The sequence below is a fragment of the Mesoplodon bidens genome (genome assembly GCF_964165515.1).
Source record: "Mesoplodon bidens genome assembly, chromosome: 3".
Taxonomy (NCBI): Eukaryota; Metazoa; Chordata; class Mammalia; order Artiodactyla; family Ziphiidae; genus Mesoplodon; species Mesoplodon bidens.
This window is the reverse complement of record NC_138178.1, coordinates 130,319,522-130,340,875: the sequence shown is the minus strand read 5'-3', so window position 1 is coordinate 130,340,875 and position 21,354 is coordinate 130,319,522. Positions and strand designations below refer to the sequence as shown.

The 21,354-nt window shown below is 35.4% G+C and overlaps 1 protein-coding gene across 4 annotated transcripts in view; it reads left to right on the top strand.

Moving 5' to 3' along the window:
- TXNDC16 (thioredoxin domain containing 16) overlaps window positions 1–19,625 on the top strand; it is a 115,795-nt gene extending 96,170 nt beyond the window's left edge. For 3 of the 4 annotated variants that reach the window (XM_081228089.1, XM_081228090.1, XM_081228088.1), the window contains 5 exons: window positions 3,264–3,348; window positions 4,953–5,091; window positions 9,890–10,050; window positions 12,673–12,863; window positions 17,238–19,625. In XM_081228089.1, the coding sequence (XP_081084215.1) occupies window positions 3,264–3,348; window positions 4,953–5,091; window positions 9,890–10,050; window positions 12,673–12,863; window positions 17,238–17,506 (845 nt within the window). In that variant the 3' untranslated portion in view covers window positions 17,507–19,625. Of the gene's footprint in view, window positions 1–3,263; window positions 3,349–4,952; window positions 5,092–9,889; window positions 10,051–12,656; window positions 12,864–17,237 lie in introns of those variants that run through there. The other variant, XM_081228091.1, reaches the window with a different exon arrangement.
- The last annotated feature ends 1,729 nt before the right edge of the window (window positions 19,626–21,354 follow it).

The window sequence follows — 21,354 nt, the reverse complement described above, 5'->3', positions numbered from 1 at the left end:
GAGGCACAGCACTGACTCCTGGCTCCTCAATTTGGGATGATTTGTTGTCTATTCATGTATTCCACAGATGCAGGGTACATCAAGTTGATTGTGTAGCTTTAATCCACTGTCTCTGAGGCTGCTGGGAGAGATTTCCCTTTCTCTTCTTTGTTCTCACAGCTCCTGGGTCTCAGCTTTGTATTTGGCCCTGCCTCTGCATGTAGGTCGCCGGAGGGTGTCTGTTCTTCACTCAGACAGGACAGGGTTAAAGGAGCAGCCGCTTCGGGGACCTTGGCTCACTCAGGCGGGGGGGGATGGAGGGGCACGGAGTGCGGGGCGAGCCTGCAGCGGCAGAGGCCGGCTGACGTTGCACCAGCCCGAGGCGCGCCATGCATTCTCCCAGGGAAGCCATCCCTGGATCCCGGGACCCCGGCAGTGACGGGCTGCACAGGCTCCCAGAAGGGCGGCGTGGACAGTGACCTGCGCTCACACAGAGCCCTCTTGGCGCCGGCAGCAGCAGCCCCAGCGTCCCACGCCCGTCTCTGGGGTCCGCGCTGATAGCTGTGGCTCGCGCCCATCTCTGGAGCTCGTTTAGGTGGCACTCTTAATCCCCTCACCTCACACACCATGCAACAAAGAGGCAAGAAAAAGTCTCTTACCTCTTAGGTAGTTCCAGACCTTTTCCCAGACTCCCTCCCGGCTAGCCGTGGCGCACTAGCCCCCTTCAGGCTGTGTTCACGTAGCCAACCCCAGTCCTCTCCCTGGGATCTAAGCTCCGGAGCCCAAGCCTCAGCTCCCAGCCCCCGCCCATTCCGGCGGGTGAGCAGATGAGCCTCTCGGGCTGGTGAGTGCCGGTCAGCACCGATCCTCTGTGCGGGAATCTCTCCACTTTGCCCTCTACACCCCTGTTGCTGTGCTCTCCTCCGCGGCTCCAAAGTTTCCCCCCTCCACCACCTGCAGTCTCTGCCCGCGAAGGGGCTTCCTAGTGTGTAGAAACCTTTCCTCCTTCCCAGCTCCCTCCCAGAGGTGCAGGTCCTGTCCCTATTCTTTTGTCTCTGTTTTTTCTTTTCTCTTTTGCCCTACCCAGGTACGTGGGGGAGTTTCTTGCCTTTTGGGACGTCTGAGGTCTTCTGCCAGCGTTCAGTAGGTGTTCTGTTGGGGTTGTTCCATATGTAGATGTATTTCTGGTGTATCTGTGGGGAGGAAGGTGATCTCCTCATCTTACTCTTGCGCCATCTTGAAGCTCCTAATGTATTTATTTTATGCAATTAAAATATGTTTAAAGTTAAAACAACTAAATATTGTATGTCACTGTTAATATTACACCTCAAGTATATTTATAGTGGTTAAAAAAAGTTTTTATTTAGATAACTGATTATTTCCTTATATTTGGGTTGCCATATATTCTGACATATATGCAGTTTTCACCAAGGAGGAGAATGTGCCTTGTTTCAAATATTCAAAGGAGAATTTACACTTTGATTTAGTGGGAATGGATATGCAACTGAGGTCTACAGTCTTAAATGCTCCCATTCCCCAAGGAACTTAGGATTTATGTACAAGTGGTTTCATGCAGAGGCTTGCAAGAAACATATTCATGAGTTTAGAGTCTTCTTCATGAGGAAATTATATGGGAATATTAGTGTAATTTTCTTATCAAAGAAAGCTGAAACAGATTCCATTATGTCATTGCTTTAGATAACAATCATCAATTATTGATCAGAATTTAGAGAAATTTCTCTTAGAAATGAAAGTACAGCACTCAGTTCTTTCTAGTTGCCTAGTTTTCTTATGACTCTTTTCTACTTTGGTATAGCACAGGCTAAAGAAAATATTTTCATGGGTTACTCGTTTCTCATTAAATTTATGATTATAAATGAGCTCTCAATGCTGCCTGCTGGTGGATTTTGCCACTCTAGTAAGCTGGCTTTCCTACAGTGTTTCTCAGTCTTGTGGAAAGTATGCATCTTTTTTAAAGAAAACAATCTTGTGGTTACCCAGTGTTAACAGTGTTGATGCTCACATCACAAATATAGTGCTGACTACTAAGGTACAGATCTTTTGGGTTCAGCATACCCAGACCTCTAGGTGCTTTATGATTTCAATTCTTCCATCATAGTTTTTCTATTTCAACTGCTATGAACCTTTTGTGCAGCGAGCTGAGCTATCATCTGGCCTTCAATTGTCAAGAATACATCATTTATATCAGTCTACCTTTGCTCTTTTCTCATTAGTCTACAACTGTTTAATTCAGACTTGCTTCTTGGTTATAAGGTCCAGAATATGCTGTTATTTATGAAAATGTATTCAGAAACCTACAGAGATAATAGTTCTTATTTTGAATATGTATATCATAACAAATGGGAAAAGACTGATACACAAATTAATCAAGGTTTAAAAGTAACAAAAACACATTACAAAAAATACAGGAAATAAAAGAAGAAGATACAAATCCCTCATAATTATAGAACGCTAACAGAGACACTGTTAGAGGACTAGAATCTCCAGTCTTCTATTTTTTCTATGCATATGAGCACTTTTAGATTTTGTGGTTATAATGTATGTATCATTTCACATACCTGCTTTTCTTTCCAGGCTACATATAGGACAGCTGTCTCCATTTACCTTGCCTTAGGAGTAGATTAAAAAGCAACCAATATTTATTTACTAAATCTGTATGATTAGAATCCTATAAATCTTATAAATTACAGTTGACCCTTGAAAATGAGGGGGTTAGGTGTGTTGACCCCCTGCACAGTTGAAAATCCCCAGACTGCTCTGCCTCAAAAATAAAGGAATTGATAAATGACCCACCCAAGGGCAGGAAGCTCAGTTTGGATAGAATTAGGACTCAAACTCTACTTCTTTTGATTCCACATATTGTGATCTCTTGAACACAGTTGAACACATACTTTTCCCCACACTTAGTTAGTTTAAAGGTCTGTTAAATGAAAATACAGGTACTATATTTATTGAAAAAATTCATGTATAAAGTGGACCCATGCAGGTCAAACTCGTGTTGTTCAAGGATAATCTGTACATTTGGAGTACATTTATTTACAGAACCATAGTTGTGTTACATCAATGTACATTTCTGTAGTAATCAAATTTTATAAAAAGAACACAGATATATTTTAGAACCAATAAGGTATGTAAGGTCTGCGCTTAAACATCTTTATAATTAATTAATAATTAAGCACTATCATCTGTAAACATGTTTGTCAGTTGAATAGCATACATAACTTGAAAGGTTTCAGATGTTTAACTTGTTTGTGTATTTTTAGAAAAAGAAGAGTTCACTGAAGCAGGAAACTACCTAAAAGGATGTGTTATCACAGGAATTTATTCTGAAGAAGATGTTTTGACACTGTAAGTCTGTTGGTCTTCTAATTTTAGGGAGGAAGAAGTTTGCAAAATAATATATTATTTGTCTTTACACAGTTGATGAAGGAAAATAGGGCAGCAACATAACTAAATTTTTAATTTCCTTCTGGGAAGATCTGGGAAGTACTACCTGGCTATTTAGAATTTTTAGATATTCAAAATTCTTCTTTAGGCTAGATGCCCTCCATTGGATTCATACTACTTCATCTTCCCATAAAAGTTTTCCTCTTTGGATACTATTACCTGCGATAAATTCTTTTCAGTTGTCATAGTTTTTTGAGGAATTTTATTTCTTGAGTGTCTGGGTTTTGATTTGCCATCAAGGTCTAGATAAAAATCAGTTTTTCTATATTTCTCACAGAGTTTTAGGTGACAAACTGATAGTTCTACTTAATTTTGTTATTGCAGACATACACTTAAGCAGTGCTTTTTTTAGCCACTTAAGTTGTTTTATTTGTAGAATTCAGGGCTCCTGTGGCCTATCAAATATTTCAGTTGCTGCGGAATGAAGGACTGAACTGAAATTTGGAAATTATGAATACATATCACATTCTACACTTATGACTCATCTTCAGATGCACGTGGAGTTAATAAGCCCCAGTTTGTGTTTATTACCCTCTGACTATATTATTCCTCATTGTCATTTCTGAGCTTAAATCTTTCATCCTAAATACTGGTGACACATGCTTTTGATGATTGAACTCCATGAAATCAGTGATTTTTTAAAAGTGAATACAGAACTCCAGATCTTTAGGGAATATGAGACCTGTTCACCTGACACATGGACAGTCACCCACTCTCTTCTAGACCAGTAGTTTTCAAAGTATGTTTCATTTATAACCAACTGGTTATATTACCAACAGGTAATCTGAAGACTGGGCTTTCTACTAATGTTTAGAATATTATAATGTCTATACTTTTGTTTTAGCATGAATTAAGTTTTTACATGACGTAAATGTGACTACATCACTGGTAATTTCACACAAGACAATTTTTTCCTATTTAGTGATTTTCTTTTAAGTTTAGTTAGCAAAAGTAGTGGTAGGAGGGAGCAGATTTGGGCTCTGTTTCAGTGGAGAGAGCACCGACTCTGTATCTGTAATACCTCAGTGTGAATTCTGTCTCTGCTGTTTACCGCTCTTTCATCATCAGTAAACAGAGGGTTATAGGGCTGTTCTGACGGTTAAAGACTTAACTAGAAGCACCTGGTATAGTGCCTGGCAAATAACAGGCCCATTCTCATAAATGCCTGCCTCCTTGGCTCAGCAGTTTGGTGAGTAGCCCAAAAAGTGGAGAACTATTTGGTGTGTTCCTAAACCTATTTGGACATTTTCTTGATGAATAAGTTGTCTAGAAAAACAAATCTGGCTAGATTACTATCTGTTGCTTTCTTCTAATCTAGATTGTCAAGGTTCTTGAACTTGCTCAGATAGCCTCACATAGAAGATAAATTTGTCTGGAAATCGAGTTCTTTTTTCCTTAGTAGGGCTTCCCATTTGCTGCCTCCATTGTGACTTCTTGGCCTAACTGTTCATATTTTTGATTTGCTATATTTTGGTTGGAAATTTTAATACTACATTTCTCCATAGGTCAAATAAATATGCTGTAACTCTTCCAGCCCTGCTGCTTGCCAGACACAAAGAAGGCAAAATTGAGAGCATTTCATTAGCTAATGTCCATACTCAAGAAATAGTTCAAATAATAACAAATGCATCACTGGAAACATTTGTGAGTATATTTTATAATAAGAATGTTATTTGAAATAAGAAAATCTAGACCAGTTAAAGACAGTGTGTTTTAATACGTGATTTTCCAGCTTTTGTTAGCACAGGGCATGATGTGTTGTGATGTCAAGATTCATTGGGTTGCTCTGTTTTATTATTCACCTGTTATTTATACCGCTTCTTTAGTCCACTGCCAAAAGTTTACATGTCTTTGGATTATTTTCATTGCTGAGATGCTTGGGGCTGATGGCCAGTTGAAGTACTCAATCTAGGCTGAAACTTGGCATAAAGCACATAGATTCCAGAGAGCAGACTTCTGGGCTTCAGATCCTTGCTTGTCTCCCTACTGGCTGTATGTAAGCATCTCTGTGCCTCAGTTTCCACATGTGTAAAATGTAGGTGATAGTAGCCCCTACTGCAGAGCGTTATTGTAAGGACTAAACGAGATAGGTGTTCAGTGCTCTGTGTACAGTGTTTGGCCCCTGGTAAACACTCAACAAATGTTAGCTGGTATTATTACTTATACCATTTTAGAGCAAAATACTGTCTTACGAACGTCCTTTTCTGATGCTTACTTTGTGTAGTAATGGATTCAGGGGCCCAGCAGATGTAACCTGCATTTCTTGATTTTGGTTGTTTTGCATTAATATTAACTGTAGCTAGAATATTATAAACTTATGCTTTTCTACCTTTCTAAAGTGCCATAGGGGCACTATTATCAACTATAAATACTGAACGAATATCCTCCTGTTACTGTTTTTTGTCATGCTGATCTAAATGATATTACATTTTAGGCTCAAAGAAATGAATGTATTCTTTAAGTTTTTTGTGACCTCAGTTCTATTGCCTCCCCCTCCCAATTAAAGTTACAGTTTATAATTAATCAAATCATTAATATTTTCAGGATATGGTTTTCTAAATTATTTATAAAGTAACATTTTTGTCTTTAATGACATTATTAAATGACTTTCTTTATCATATACATAGTGTAATATTTTTGGAATTATTATAAGACTTTAGCTTTTTTTTCCGAGATAATACAGGAAACTCTAAAGAAGAAAATCAGAATAAACCATAACTTCTTTAACCAAGTTTAAATTTGGGGATATATTTTCCTGAACTTAAAAAAAAAATTCCATGTGTATATATGTGTTTATCTTTTTATATTAAGGGGTATTTCCACCAAGAAATAAAGATTTGCATATTAGTTTTTAAATATTGGCATAATATTCTGTTGTACAAATAAACCACAATTTATCTAATTTCCTGTTGGTTAATATTTAAGATGTCTTTAGTTTGTTTTGTTTTGTTAGAATTATTCTGGGACCATCCTTATAGATAATCTTTGGGTGTTGCTATGACTATATACTTATAGTAAGTTCATAGAATTTGAATTGCTAGTCCAAAGGGTAGGCACATTTTGAAGGCTTCTGACATTTATTCCTGTTTCACCCAACAGAAGATTTGTATCATTTTACTCTTTAATCTTTGCCTAACTGCTAGATAAAAACAGGTATCAAATTTTTTTCTTTAAGATTATATTCTTTAAGGCTGAGAAACTGTGGGCAAGCTTAACAATTATCAATGTTTATAGTTAAGGCAAATTTACAACGTTTTGGTTTGCAGTGTTCAACTAAATAATGAACAGCTGTAATAAAATTTATTTTGCTTTTAGTTACGATCTTTTCATAAATTCTAAAACCTTCAAGTGGTTATTAAATTTCTCAGTGCTGCTTTGTGTTGGAGCTTTAAGTCTAGAGCATCAGTGACTGTGTACAGTAGCCAGCTAGCAGTAATCTGTCTCCTGGCCTACACCTAATTACCAGAAGGACTTTGGATCCTTCCTCTGGACAGGAAAGAGGAGTGGATGGCCGGATGGTTAACATTTTTTATATAACATCGAACTTTTATTTTAATGAACCTGATGACAAATTAGTCCAGGTAAATAGTGCCCAAATCTGAAATACGTGATAATTTACTATGTAAATATCATAAGTAAGCAATGATATATCCAAGGCTGTCACACTTAGAACTATTTGTTAGGTAATATGTTTAGCACTTTTCTCAGATACATGGAGTTCCTTTTTATGTTATTATGAATAAGTTAAGAATATCAGAACCCACACAATTATAGTCTCTTACATACTCAAATAGCCAAAGGTCACCTTCCAGCGACCACATTTGATGACCTTTTCTGTTTCTCCTTAACCTCTGAATAGCAATCAAAACTCTTGATTGTGCTTTTCCTTCTTAAAATTCTCTCTTCCCTTGGCTTTTGCAATTCAATCCTCTCTAGGTACACTTTCAACCCTCTGGCCACTCTAGAATTACATCTTCAACGCTTTTTTCTCTTTTTGCTGTGTTTTTCTTTGGGAGACTTTATCTATGCCCATAACTTCTACTGTCATACCAGCTGATGATTCCTAACTCTGTTTCTAATCATAACTTCTAAACTCACACAACTCTTAGTCTTTCTTTCCTGACAGAGGAAAGAGCAGTGCCTGTCACTAGCCTGTCTTTCCACAAATTCATATTCCGTTAGTCATCTAAAATAGGCCTAACCATGTCACTCATTTGATATAAAATCTCAGTATTCCTGAGAGCTAGAAAGCCTGTGGAGTCATTTTCCCATCTGGTTTGACAGTCTCATTTGCCTCTTGCCTGCCTGAGTCTGGTACGCTTCACTCTCACTGTTCCCCAGATACTCTGCATGCGTTAACACCTGTCTGCACCCTCATGATGCTCCCTATATCTGGAATCCCCGCTCTAGCACACACCTCTGTCTATCAAGGTCTTATTCCTTATGCAAGGCCCAGATCAAATACCATTTCCTAAAATCACCCATGAGCTCCCCTAACTTGTTTTTTAGTTTTAATTTAGAGCCAATAGGTTTCCTTCGTGTCACACATTAAGTTTTTTCTTGGATCACAGCAGTTTGTATACTTCTTTCCTTCTCTAAACTATGAACTCTTTGAGGGCAGGGTAAGCATCTTACTTCTTTTTGATTCAGTACCCAGCATAAGATCTTGAAGTTCTCAATAAATTTTTGAATTGAGCAGTGATGGCTCCATTGCACCAGATTCATCAAATCCGTTCTGCTGGCTTGATGAGATCTGTCAATTTTAGGAAGGGGACGTAACTCATGTAGAAGAGAAAAGATGATAGTTAATACAAGAACACATCACAGGGGAGTTTGGAGAAGAAGGGATCTAAGATTTAAATCATGAAAGAGGAAGGTGTGAAAAGAGGGTTTTTAGTGTGAAAGAGAAAGAATTTAAAGAAAAATGAGAATTGGCAGAGGAAAGTGGTTTTGAGAACTAAGTACAGAAAAGTATGTATCAGAGTTTGGTGTTTGGGGATGAATCGGAGGTGCAACCACCATGAAAAAAATTGTTCATTTGGATTTCTAGTGTGATCCAACGAAATGGGAAGCTGGTGAACAGTATGCCTGAGTGCTAGTTTCATTCAACTCTTCCTCCTACTTAACTGTGTGACTTCAGCAAGTCAGCTTCTTGTCTTTGGTTTCCTTATCTGTCAGCAGGGGATTAGTTTTATGATATAGGAAGATTTAATCCAGCTCATAAGTACATCCAGAAGATGAATTAATAGATGTGGTACTAAAACTGGAAAATGGTAGAAGCCTTTAATATTCTAAGTCACTGCTATTTTCTTTTTTTAACTTTTATTGGAGTATAGTTAATTTACAATGTTGTGTTAGTTTCAGGTATACAGCAAAGTGAATCAGTTATACATATACATATATCCACTCTTTTAGACTCTTTTCCCATATAGGCCATTACAGAGTATTGAGTAGAGTTCCCTGTCCTATACAGTAGGTCCTTATTAGTTATCTATTTTATATATAGTGTCACTGCTATTTTTAATCCTGAATATGTTAACTTTGTTTGTTACTCTTTTCAATTCTTGTTAATAACAGCCTAGACAAGTTGTCTTCTACAAATATATAAAAAACGTTGTTCTCTTTTAATTAAAAAAAGAATAAAAGGGTAAGATTTCTTATTTCTTACTAAATTTTTTCATTGTTATTTTAAACCCCAAAGAAATAAGAGACTTTTAAAATTTGTTTTAGCATATTATTGAATTACTTTAATTATGCTAAAAACTCATAATTTTGAAACAAAGTAAGATTTAAGTAATCATAGATGTTAAAAGATTATATCTTTAAAGCTCAGCTTATGTTTTTTTGCAAAAATTTTATAAAGATATAACAAGAGGGGCTTCCCTGGTGGCGCAGTGGTTGAGAGTCCACCTGCCGATGCAGGAGACACGGGTTCGTGCCCCGGTCCGGGAGGATCCCAAATGCCACGGAGCGGCTGGGCCCGTGAGCCATGGCCGCTGAGCCTGCGCGTCCAGAGCCTGTGCTCCACGGCGGGAGAGGCCACAACAGTGAGAGGCCCGCATACCGCAAAAAAAAAAAAAAAAAAAGATATAACAAGAATTTTATTTGTCATGTGTATGTTGGCTAGTCTGATCCAGATTTTAGCATAAGAAATTATTAGAAGTGCTACATCCTTGTAAATCAGGGAGCTCCTTTAATTTATTTTCAAATTCTATTGGTAGTTTTATTTTGAAAATAACTCATTCTTAAGACAAAATGGGTTTAAATAAAAAAAAACTCTTGAGATTCATAGTTATTAATCAGTATAGCAAAATTTCCACTTAAATGAAAATGTTTGAAATACATTTTACACACTAAAATTGCAAGAGTGATTTGAACATTATTTTCTACTTTATACACTATAATTCCCCGTTTTTCTTGGTTTGTTTTTTGTTTTAAACAGCCAGAAATCACTGTGGAAAATCTTCCCACTTATTTAAGACTTCAGAAACCATTACTCATTTTATTCAGTGATGGCAGCATAAATTCTCAGCATAAAAAAGCAATATTGATGCTGGTAAAAGAGAAACACTTGGATTCACTTACCCCTTGCTGGTTAAATCTGTAAGTATATATATTTTTATTTTTTAATATGTAAAAGGTAAAGAAAGTATAATTATTATTAAATTTTCATTAGGGAATGAAACTCTACCTGTGGAGTTATATATTATGGAACCAATGTGTATGTTATCATGATATTTTAGTAACTAAACTTCCTCAGATTGTCTAAGATGACATTGTTTTAGATTGAATTATGTTTTACAGTAAATTCTTTTTTTTTTTTGCTCTGTGATTTTTTTCCAGCTTTATTGAGGTATAAATGACAAATAAAATTCTAAGATATTTTAAATATACATTGTGATAATTTGATGTATGTATACATTGTGAAAAGATTCTTCCATCTAGTTAATTAACACATCCATCACCTCACATATTTGTTTTATATATATAAACTTTTGGGGGGCGGTGAGAACATATAAGTTCTACTCTTAGCAAATTTCAATGATACAGTACAGTATTATCAACTATAGTCATCATGTTATACATTAAATCCTCAGACCTTATTCATCTTGCAACTGAAAGGTCTGTATTCTTTTACCAATCTCTCCTTATTTCCCCCACCCTGCAGTCCCTGACAACTTGTCTACTCTGTTTTTATGAATTTGACTTTTTTTTAAGATTCCACATATAAGTGATACTACTATGTAGTATTTGTCTTTCTCTGTCTGGCTTATTTCACTTAGTATAATGCCCTCAAATTCCATCCATGTTGTAGCAAATAGCAGGATTTCCTTCTTTCTCATGGCTGAATAATATTCCATTCTCTAAGTCTGTTTCTGTTTTATAAATAAGTTCATTTGTATCATTTTTTTTTAGATTCCGCATGTAAGTGATATCATATGATATGATATTTGTCTTTCTCTGACTTCTTCCCTTACTGTGATAATCTCCAGAGCCATACAAGTTGCTGCAAATGGCATTATTTCATTTTTTTAATGGCTGAGTAATATTCCATTGTATATATGTGCCACATCTTCTTTATCCTCTCCTCTGTTGACGGACATTTAGGTTGCTTCAATGTCTTGACTATTGTAAACTGTGCTGCAGTGAACGTTGGGAGTGCATGTATCTTTTTGAACCATGTTTTTCTCCAGATATAATATGCCCAGGAGTGGGATTGCTGGATCATATAGTAGCTCTATTTTTAGTTTCTTAAGGAACCTCCATACTGTTCTCCATACTGGCTGTAACAATTTACATTCCCACCAACAGTTCACAAGGGTTCCAGTTTTTCCACATCCTCCCTAGTGCTTGTTATTTTGTGGTCTTTTGTTGATAGCCATTCTGACAGGTGTAAGGTGATATCTCATTGTGTTTTTGATTTGCATTTCCCTGATGATTAGCGATGTTAAGCATCTTTTTATGTACCTTTTGGTCATTTGTATGTTTTCTTTGCAAAAATGTTTATTCAGTTATGTCCATTATTTAATTGAATTGTTGTTTTGTGATTGAGTTGTGTGAGTTCTTTAGTTATTTTGAATATTAATCCCCTATCAGATATATGATTTGCAAATATTTTCTCCCCTTCTGAAGGTTGCCTTTTCATTTTGTTGGTTTCCTTTGCTGTGCAGAAGTTTTTTAGTTTGATATAGTCCCACTTGTTTATTTTTACTTTTGTTGCCTTTGTTTTTGGTGTCATACAATAAATTTTTAAAGATAATAATTTTTCTGATTTTAAAAGTAATGGATGTTCATTGAGGGAAATTTGGCAAATACAGAAAAATAAACTGTGTTATTTTGGCATTTTTCTTTAATTCCTTTTTCTGTATTTCTGTATTTTTAAAATGCAGCCTAAAACTTTACAGAAAATTATCAGTGCATTTACCAACAATATTTCCTGGTATATTTTCTAGATGTGTGGCTTGTGTTATTACATTTAATGTCTCTGAACACAGTTCACATATTTAGATACACTATCCATTGTTCAAAGTCATCAGATGAAAGACATTCCATTTTTAACTCATTGGAAAAATTACAAAAATGGGGCAGTGTACACTTTTGTTGTGAAGAGTTCACTAACAGTACAGCTTACTACCTGAAACAAAATTTTCCCAGGTAATTATCCTTGTAGCTATCTCAGAGTGAAATAGTCCTTTCCATAATGTGGAATGTGCTGTATTAGGAAAAATAGGTGTCTTAAACTTGTGGTTTCCTTGTATGAATACTTTTAAAAATCTTTTTAATTTGAAATTAATCCTGAGGAAAGAGACTATTTTATTTGGAAAAGGGGTATTCATTATGAGTATCTTGTTATTTTATAGTTTTGTAGCCATTTAATTTTTGAGCTGACATGTGATCAGATACTTGACTAAACTTTGGAAGGAACGTATTGATTGTATTGAGACAAAATTGACAAGCCTTTGGACTATATTTTAAAACTCATTGGTTGCCTTTTTTCTCCTAAGAGAAATACAGTAAGTACCCTATGTTAAAAGAAACTTTTTATGACTCTGATTACTAATAACATAGTTACAGACCTCTTGATTTTTAGGACATATTTTCATAAAATAAACTTCCTGGCATGATACTATATTTAAAGGTTAATATGTTTTACAAACTGTTGTTCTTGTTATTTTGTTATAGAAAGAAATATTAATTAACGTGTTCAGTTGCTCCCTTTTATAGGAAGAATACTCCCGTGGGGAGAGGAATCTTGCAGGCATATTTTGATACCCTACCTCCCCTTCCTCTTCTTGCTGTGGTAAATCTGCATTCAGGCGGCCAAGTATTTGCATTTCCTTCAGACCAGGCTATCACTGAACAGAACCTTTTATTGTGGCTGAAAAAATTAGAAGCAGGACTAGAAAGTCATATCAGTAAGTTTCCTGTTTTAATGTGCACAATTCTATATTTTGTTTCATGGATTTTTTTAAACTTGAATTATCACTCGTGGATGCTAGAATGAGTTGAATTGTAATGTTTGTAAGTATTCTAAATATTAATACACTGATAGCATTGTCCATGGGACAGTCTCCTATATGGTAGGTATTACTACCCACAGAAAATTAGTCTTGTATGAAATTTAATAATAATAGCTAACATTTATTGAATGCTCAGTAGGTGTCTGGCTCAAAGCTACGTGATTCACATGCATTATCTCATTTATTCTCACAAGAGTCATAGGAACTATCATTACCTGTAGAAGAGTTAAGTAACTAGTTCAAAGTCATATAATTAACCAGTAAATGAGGAAGCTTGGATTTAAATATGGCTCTGTTATACTCCAGAGCCAGAATTTTGAACCACAAGAAGATAGATCTTGACCCAGAATTTATAATGCTGGCTTATGACATGCCATAGTCCCTATTTTTCTAAAACCTATGTGGATTTATACCTGTGGTATAGATGTGTATGTTAGTTTATATACAATTGTGACAACAACAGACCTGTTGATATAATTTAAATTAGTTAACATGTAATAATCTAGATTAGTCTGTTGAGGAAATAGTGTGAAATTTGATGTAATAAAAAGCTTCCTAAGGTACTTCTGAGGATTTTGTTATTGGAAATGAAATGAACTACATTATAATAACATTTTGACACTGTTCATGACGGAGTTCTGAAATAAGGATGTGTGTGTGAATTTATATGTATACACACTGTGAATATGTATGTATATACACACACAGTTCTGGTATATAAACTCCAATTCAGTGTTACACTGTCTCTCAGCCAGCATGCATTGTGTGAGTCTGTCATTATGTATATTTATGTATATTTAATCAGATTCTTGAATTTATTTGTTTTAAGTGCCAATCATTGCAGCACACCTGTTCTTCCCAGGAGGTCTATCTACTTCATTTCTGTTAAGTTAGGCAGCTTTAACTAAATTATTGTGTTTAAATAGTCTATAAAAGGCATTTGTATATTGAAATGTAATTCACATACCGTAAAATGCACCCTTTTAAAGTATACAATTTGATGGGTTTTTTGTATATTCACAAGGCTGTGCAAGCATTACCACTACTGAATTTTAAAACATTTTTATCACCGCAAAAAGAAACCCTATACCCATTAGCACTCACTCCCCATTCTCCCCTCCCTTCATTCCCTGACAACCACTCATGTACCTTCCGTCTTTATGGATTTGCCTAATCTGGACATTTCGTATAAATGGAATCATACAACATGAAGCCTTTTGGGTCTGGCTTCTTTCCCTTAGCATAGGCTTTCAAGGACCACCCATGTTATAGCATCAATCAGTAGTTCATTCCTTTCTATGGATGAATAATATTCTATTGGATGGATATACCCCATTTTGTTTCTCCATTCAGCAGTTGATGGACATTTGCATTGTCTCCACTTTTTGCTATTATGAATAATGCTGCTATGAACATTCATGTACATGTTTTTCTATCACGTACACAGATAGCATATGGCAGCTGCCCCACTCTCTTGAATACAGCATCTTTGTAACAGGTTTTAAATTGGGAAATTTACATCCTCCAACTCTGTTCTTCATGTACAGGATTATTTTGGCTTTTCTGGGTCCTTTTAGATGTATATATTTTTAAGTCTTAATTTTCTGAGATAATTTATTAGTTTTAACATTTTCCTAGGATATGTAAAAAAGTAATTAAATTGACTATTTTGTCTTCCATAATCTGAAAGAAGCCTCTCTATGGTTGTTATCACTCAATGTTGGCTTCTTCATTCTAGCCACACAACATAGGGGTCCTTTCGGTTGTAGCTCTTGAACTCTTCAGATAGTCTACGTTCTCTTCTCTATCTGCATTGCTATTTTATAGAAGCAGTTGAGTGTTGTCATTTTGCAGTTGCTGTGACACAGAGGCCTCGGGGACTCTAAGTCAGATAGGATTATATGTAAGTCGGGCCAGAGTACCTCTCCAACTGAATTGCTTTTAAAAAGGTCGTGTGATGTTCAAGGACACAGAAACCTGAGCTTCTGACCCAGCCTCCTTGATTACTAACTGTGGTTTTAGGCAAGTTTTTTCTTTGTTTCCTCCTTTACAACTATAAAAGGAGATTAATAGTTCCTACTCTATGTCACAGTTATTTTAAAAATCAAAATTAAGTATGCAAAGGCATACATTTTAAAGTGTAAAACCTAAAGTGTTATTATTCTTCATGTAAAGATTCTTTCCTACAAGGAGCATCCTTGGGGGCTTTGATTCCTCAACTCAAACCATTACTAGAGGAAAGAATCAGAATTATTCTTCTGAGTTTCCTGAGAGACTGGTATTTCTTCCATTGCAATTATGTTAATACCTCTGGTTTCCATTACTTCTTTGTGTCACTGCCCCTGATCTTAAGTTATTCCTGCAGCCTCTGGGAATAGGGAAGAAGCAAAGGTCCAAGCAGGACTTTTCTGTATTGGGGCTTGTCTTCTGTGCTGCCAGGACCTGCTCTCACCACACCTTGGGAGACAGATCTGAGACAGGGATGTTTCAGCTACTCTTAGAATAGCCTGAATCTGTAACATGGTGCCACCAGTCCCTGCCTCACCTTGCTTGCTGCACATCTTAATTTCTGTGAAATTGTCACCACTGGCTATTCTTACTTGAGACTTACACTTAATTTTGGTCAAGTTCTCTGACCTTTCTAGGCCTTGGTTTTCTCACCTATAAAACTGGGATAATGTACTTTCCTCATAGGGTTGTAAGGATTAAATACATAATGCCTGATATATAGTAAAGCCTCAATCAATGTTGGCGATTATTATTATTATCATTACTAATTTTATAATAATGTCTTTATTTTCCATATGTGATGAGAGTACAGTTTTATTTGTAACTGAAAACATTAAGATCTTTATAGAGTTCCTTTAGGAAATAATTAGCAGAATTAGGATGTCCAGTTTCAGGCATTTTGTCATCATCTCAGACCACTAGGCTGCAGTGTTTACCTTAAAAAATAAATACTGCTAAATCTTTGCTGTGCTTTAAATTGGACTTTGCTTAAAGGTACTTTATCTGCATATTACAAAGTATAGTTATTCTTACTTCTTACCTAGTCATTATATTCAAGAAACTATTTTATCCGTTTGTCACTTTTGAGTCGGCTAACCTGGCAACACTGTAATTTGAAACATCAATTACAAGGGTAGCCTAAATTTAATACCCTGCTGATGTACCATGGATTTCATATAATTGAGTCTGAGTGAAGAAATCATATATCAATAAGTAGAGTATAGATATACATATATATTGATGCAGATTTTCGCTTGTGCTTTAATCTACTCTAGGAAATTAAAGTTTCCTAGAATGTCCTAAGCTTTTATTTGATTTATGAGAGATGCTAAAGTTTTTATTTTTGAGCATTACTTTCTTTTCATGTACCAGTGCATAGATTCTTTCACTGGAATTTATTTTTTAAATGTTTACTTTGCACATTTCCTTATATATAGTTTATTTCTCAAATAGTATTTCAAATAGGCAACTAAACTCTGAAATTGTGTGAAATCTGTTTACTAAATGGAGAAAAGCTAGTTTATCTCATATATATATGTTGTCAGCATAAACTCATTTTCTTTTTTTAATGACCAATGTTTTAAAATAATGTTAAGATTCACTGCCATGATTCCAATCACTGTCTCTTTATAGTACAGTTGATTCCATACCAATTTTTAATGATTTCTTGCCTATAATTATTTTTATAAAATGTACTTTTTTTTCATCAAGTATGTGCAAAGGATGTTAAATCTTCCAAACAGAAAATGCTTTAAAATGTAAGGAAATATTTGTCTAAATAATAAACCTCTATGTATGTTCCAAAATTTTTTTGGGGAATGTTTCATAGTTATAGTTCTTTGGGATAAAGACAGGGATAGGGAGGGAAGCAAGAGACTTCTTCATTTTAACTTGTCCCTGCTGTGTGTAATCTCATTACACATATTGCTATTTTTTAAAACCTCAACAAGGGTTAACAGGCAGTGAGATTATGGCCCTTTTCTGTTTTGCCTATTAATACTTATCTTTATTTAAAATAGAATAGCATTTAAAATAGAATAGCTTGTAAATGTAATATATGAAAAATGTCTAATAATGACAAAGGTATCAAGCTTCTTACACAATGATGATAATAAAATATAGCTTTGCTCAGATAAGGAAAACTGATAAGGCCTTTACTCCTACAAATATATTTTGCAAAATAAAACATTTTCTAGTATATTCATGTGATGAGATTTTATATCTGTTCATCTTTAATGCTTGATTCTGTCTTTCTTCCAGAAATTTTACCTGCTCAGAAATGGAAACCTCCTCTGCCTGCTTATGATTTTCTAAGTATGATGGATGCTGCAACATCTCAGCATCCTACTAGGAAAGTTCCTGAGTGTATAAAAGAAACTGATGTGCAGGAAAATGATAAAGAACAGCCTGAAGATAAATCAGCAATCAGAAATGAACCTACTGGAACACTGAGAACAAAGCATTGGAATAGAAGTAATTGGTTTGAAGAAGCCAAAAAACAATACAGGCATGATAATAAAGAATTATGATGCTCAAAAGTCAGCTAATTTCATAGGGCTGTGGAAAGCTTTCTGAAGTCTTTTTGGCTTACTTGATAGACGTAAGAATTTATTTCATTAAAAAGTAATACTATCTCACCACTATTATTCAACATAGTTTTGGAACTTTTAGCCACAGCAATCAGAGAAGAAAAAGAAATAAAAGGAAGCCAAGTCGGAAAAGAAGAAGTAAAGCGGTCACTGTTTGCAGATGACATGATACTATACATAGAGAATCCTAAAGATGCTACCAGAAAACTACTAGAGCTAATCAACGAATTTGGTAAAGTAGCAGGATACAAAATTAATGCACAGAATCTCTTGCATTCCTATACACTAATGATGAAAAATCGGAAAGTGAAATTAAGAAGACATTCCCATTTACCACTGCAACAAAAAGAATAAAATATCTAGAAATAAACCTATCTACAGAGACAGAAGACCTGTAGGAAGAAAATTATAAGACACTGATGAAAGAAATTAAAGATGATACACATAGATGGAGAGATATACCATGTTCTTGGATTGGAAGAATCAACATTGTGAAAATGACTCTACTACCCAAAGCAATCTACAGATTCAATGCAATCCCTATCAAACTACCACTGGCATTTTTCACAGAACTAGAACAAACAATTTCACAATTTGTATGGAAACACAAAGACCCCGAATAGCCGAAGAAATCTTGAGAAAGAAAAATGGAGCTGGAGGAATCAGGCTCCCTGATTGCAGACTATTCTACAAAGCTACAGTAATCAAGACAGTATGGTACTGGCACAAAAACAGAAATATAGATTAATGGAACTGATAGAAAGCCCAGAGATAAACCCACACACATATGGTTACCTTATTTTTGATAAAGAAGGCAAGAATATACAATGGAGAAAAGTCCGCCTCTTCAATAAGTGGTGCTGGGAAAACTGGACAGCTACATGTAAAAGAATGAAATTAGAACACTCCCTAACACCATACACAAAAATAAACTCAAAATGGATTAAAGACCTAAATGTAAGGCCAGACACTATAAAACTCAGAGGAAAACATAGGCAGAACATTCTGTAACATAAATCACAGCATGATCCCTTTTGACCCACCTCCTAGAGAAATGGAAATAAAAACAAAAATAAACAAATGGGACCTGATGAAAATTAAAAGCTTTTGCACAGCAAAGGAAACCATAAGACGAAAAGACAACCCTCAGAATGGGAGAAAATAGTTGCAAATGAAGCAACTGACAAAGGATTGATCTCCAAAATTTACAAGCAGCTCAATATCAAAAAAAGACCCAATCCAAAAATGGTCAGAAGACCTAAATAGACATTTCTCCAAAGAAGATATACAGATTGCCAACAAATACATGAAAGAATGCTCAACACCATTAATCATTAGAAAAATGCAAATCAAAACTACAATGAGATATCATCTCACACCAGTCAGAATGGCCATCATCAAAAAACCTGGAAACAATAAATGCTGGAGAGGGTGTGGAGAAAAGGGAATCCTCTTGCACTGTTGGTGGGAATGTAAACTGATACAGCCACTATGGAAAACAGTATGGAGGTTCCTTAAAAAACTAAAAATAGAACTACCATACAACCCAGGAATCCCACTACTGAGCATATACCCTGAGAAAACCATAATTCAAGAAGAGTCATGTACCAAAATGTTCATTGCAGCTCTATTTACAATAGCCAGGACGTGGAAGCAACCTAATTGTCCATCGCCAGATGAATGGATAAAAAAGATGTGACACATACACAATGGAATATTACCCAGCCATAAAAAGAAACGAAATTGAGTTATTTGTAGTGAGGTGGATGGACCTAGAGTCTGTTATACAGAGTGAAGTAAGTCAGAAAGAGAAAAACAAATATTGTATGCTAACACATATATATGGAATCTAAGAGAAAAAAAAAAGGTCATGAAGAACCTAGGGGCAAGATGGGAATAAAGACACAGACCTACTAGAGAATGGGCTTGAGGATACGGGGAGGGGGAAGGGTAAGCTGGGACAAAGTGAGAGAGTGGCATGGACATATATATACTACCAAATGTAAAATAGATAGTGGTAAGCAGCCGCATAGCACAGGGAGATCAGCTCTGTGCTTTGTGACCACCTAGATGGGTAGGATAGGGAGGGTGGGAGGGAGGGAGACACAAGAGGGAAGAGATAATGGGGATATAGGTATATGTATAACTGATTCATTTTGTTATTAAGCAGAAACTAACACCATTGTAAAGCAATTATACTCCAATAAAGAAGTTAAAAAAAAAGAAGATACAAATTACTAATATCCAAAATGAAAGAGGAAACATCACTACAGATCCCATGGATTATAATAGTATATTACAGGAACACTATGAACAGCTCTATGTCCACAAATTTAATTACCTAGATGAAATGGACCAATTCCTTTAAAGACAATCTGCCAATACTCAAACGAGAAGAAGTAGGCCATCTGAATAGGCCTACAGCTAATAAAGAAGTTGAATCAATCATTAATAACCTTTTAAAACAGAAAGCACCATGCCCAGATGTGTTCACTGGGGAATTTTATTCAACATTTAAAGAACAAATTATACCAATTCTTTGCAACTTATTCCAAAAGATAGAAGCCAATAAAATACTTCTAAACTCATTCTATGAGGCCAGCATTACTCTAATATCAAAACCAGTCAAAGATAGTACAAGAAAATTATAGACCAACAATGGGCCATGAACATAGAATCAAAAATAGTCAACAAATTGAATCCAACAATGTACAAAAAAAATTATGTACCATGACCAAGTGGGATTTATCCTTGGGAGGCAAGGATACATCAACACTTGAAAATCAATTAATGTAACACATCACATCAACTGTCTAAAAGAAGAATCATGTGAACATGTGAATAGATGCAGGAAAATATTTCATAAAATTCAGCACCAATTCATGATTGAAAACTCAGTGTCAGAGACTGGACATGTGGAAGACAAGGATTATATGGGAACTCTCTGTACTTTCTGCTCAGTTTTGCTGGAAATCTAAACTTGTTCTAAAAAATAAAGTTTGTTAATAAATATTTTTTTTAAAAGTAATAATAAATCATTTCAAGTTTCTAGACCAGTGGGGTCCAATAGAAATATAATGCACCATTTCATGTAATTTAAAATTTTCTGTAGCCCCATTAGAAAAGTAGAACTGAGCAGGTGAAATTAATTTTAATATATTTCACCCAGTAAGTATATCCAAAATTGTTCAGTTAACATAAAAATGATGTTATTTTACATTCTTTTTTTCATATCAAGTCTTCAAAATCCAGTGCATATTTTACACTTACTACACATCTCACTTCAGAGTAGCTACATTTCAAGTTCTTGTTAGCCACATGTGGCTGGTGACTACGGTATTAGACAGCTCAGCTCTAAACAATAACTGGCATAATTAACTTAGTTCTAGCCACAATACATTTTAAACTAAAAGATAAATGTAACTCTAGTTTAATCACAATTGATTCCACAGTGGAATCATAGAGCTGGCAGTTGTATTTGTCTTATTGTAGTCATGGTGTTAAAACCAGTGTTTCTTAATCAGGGAAAAATTCTGCCCCCTCCCCTCACCCCCAGAGGACATTTGGCAATGTCAAGAGACATTTTTTATTTATTTTATTTATTTTAAAATATATTGGAGTATAACTGCTTTACAATGGTGTTAGTTTCTGCTGTATAACAAAGTGAATCAGCTATACATATACATATATCCCCATATCTCCTCCCTCTTGCATCTCCCTCCCACCCTCCCTATCCCACCCCTCTAGATGACACAAAGCACTGAGCTGATCTCCCTGTGCTATGCAAC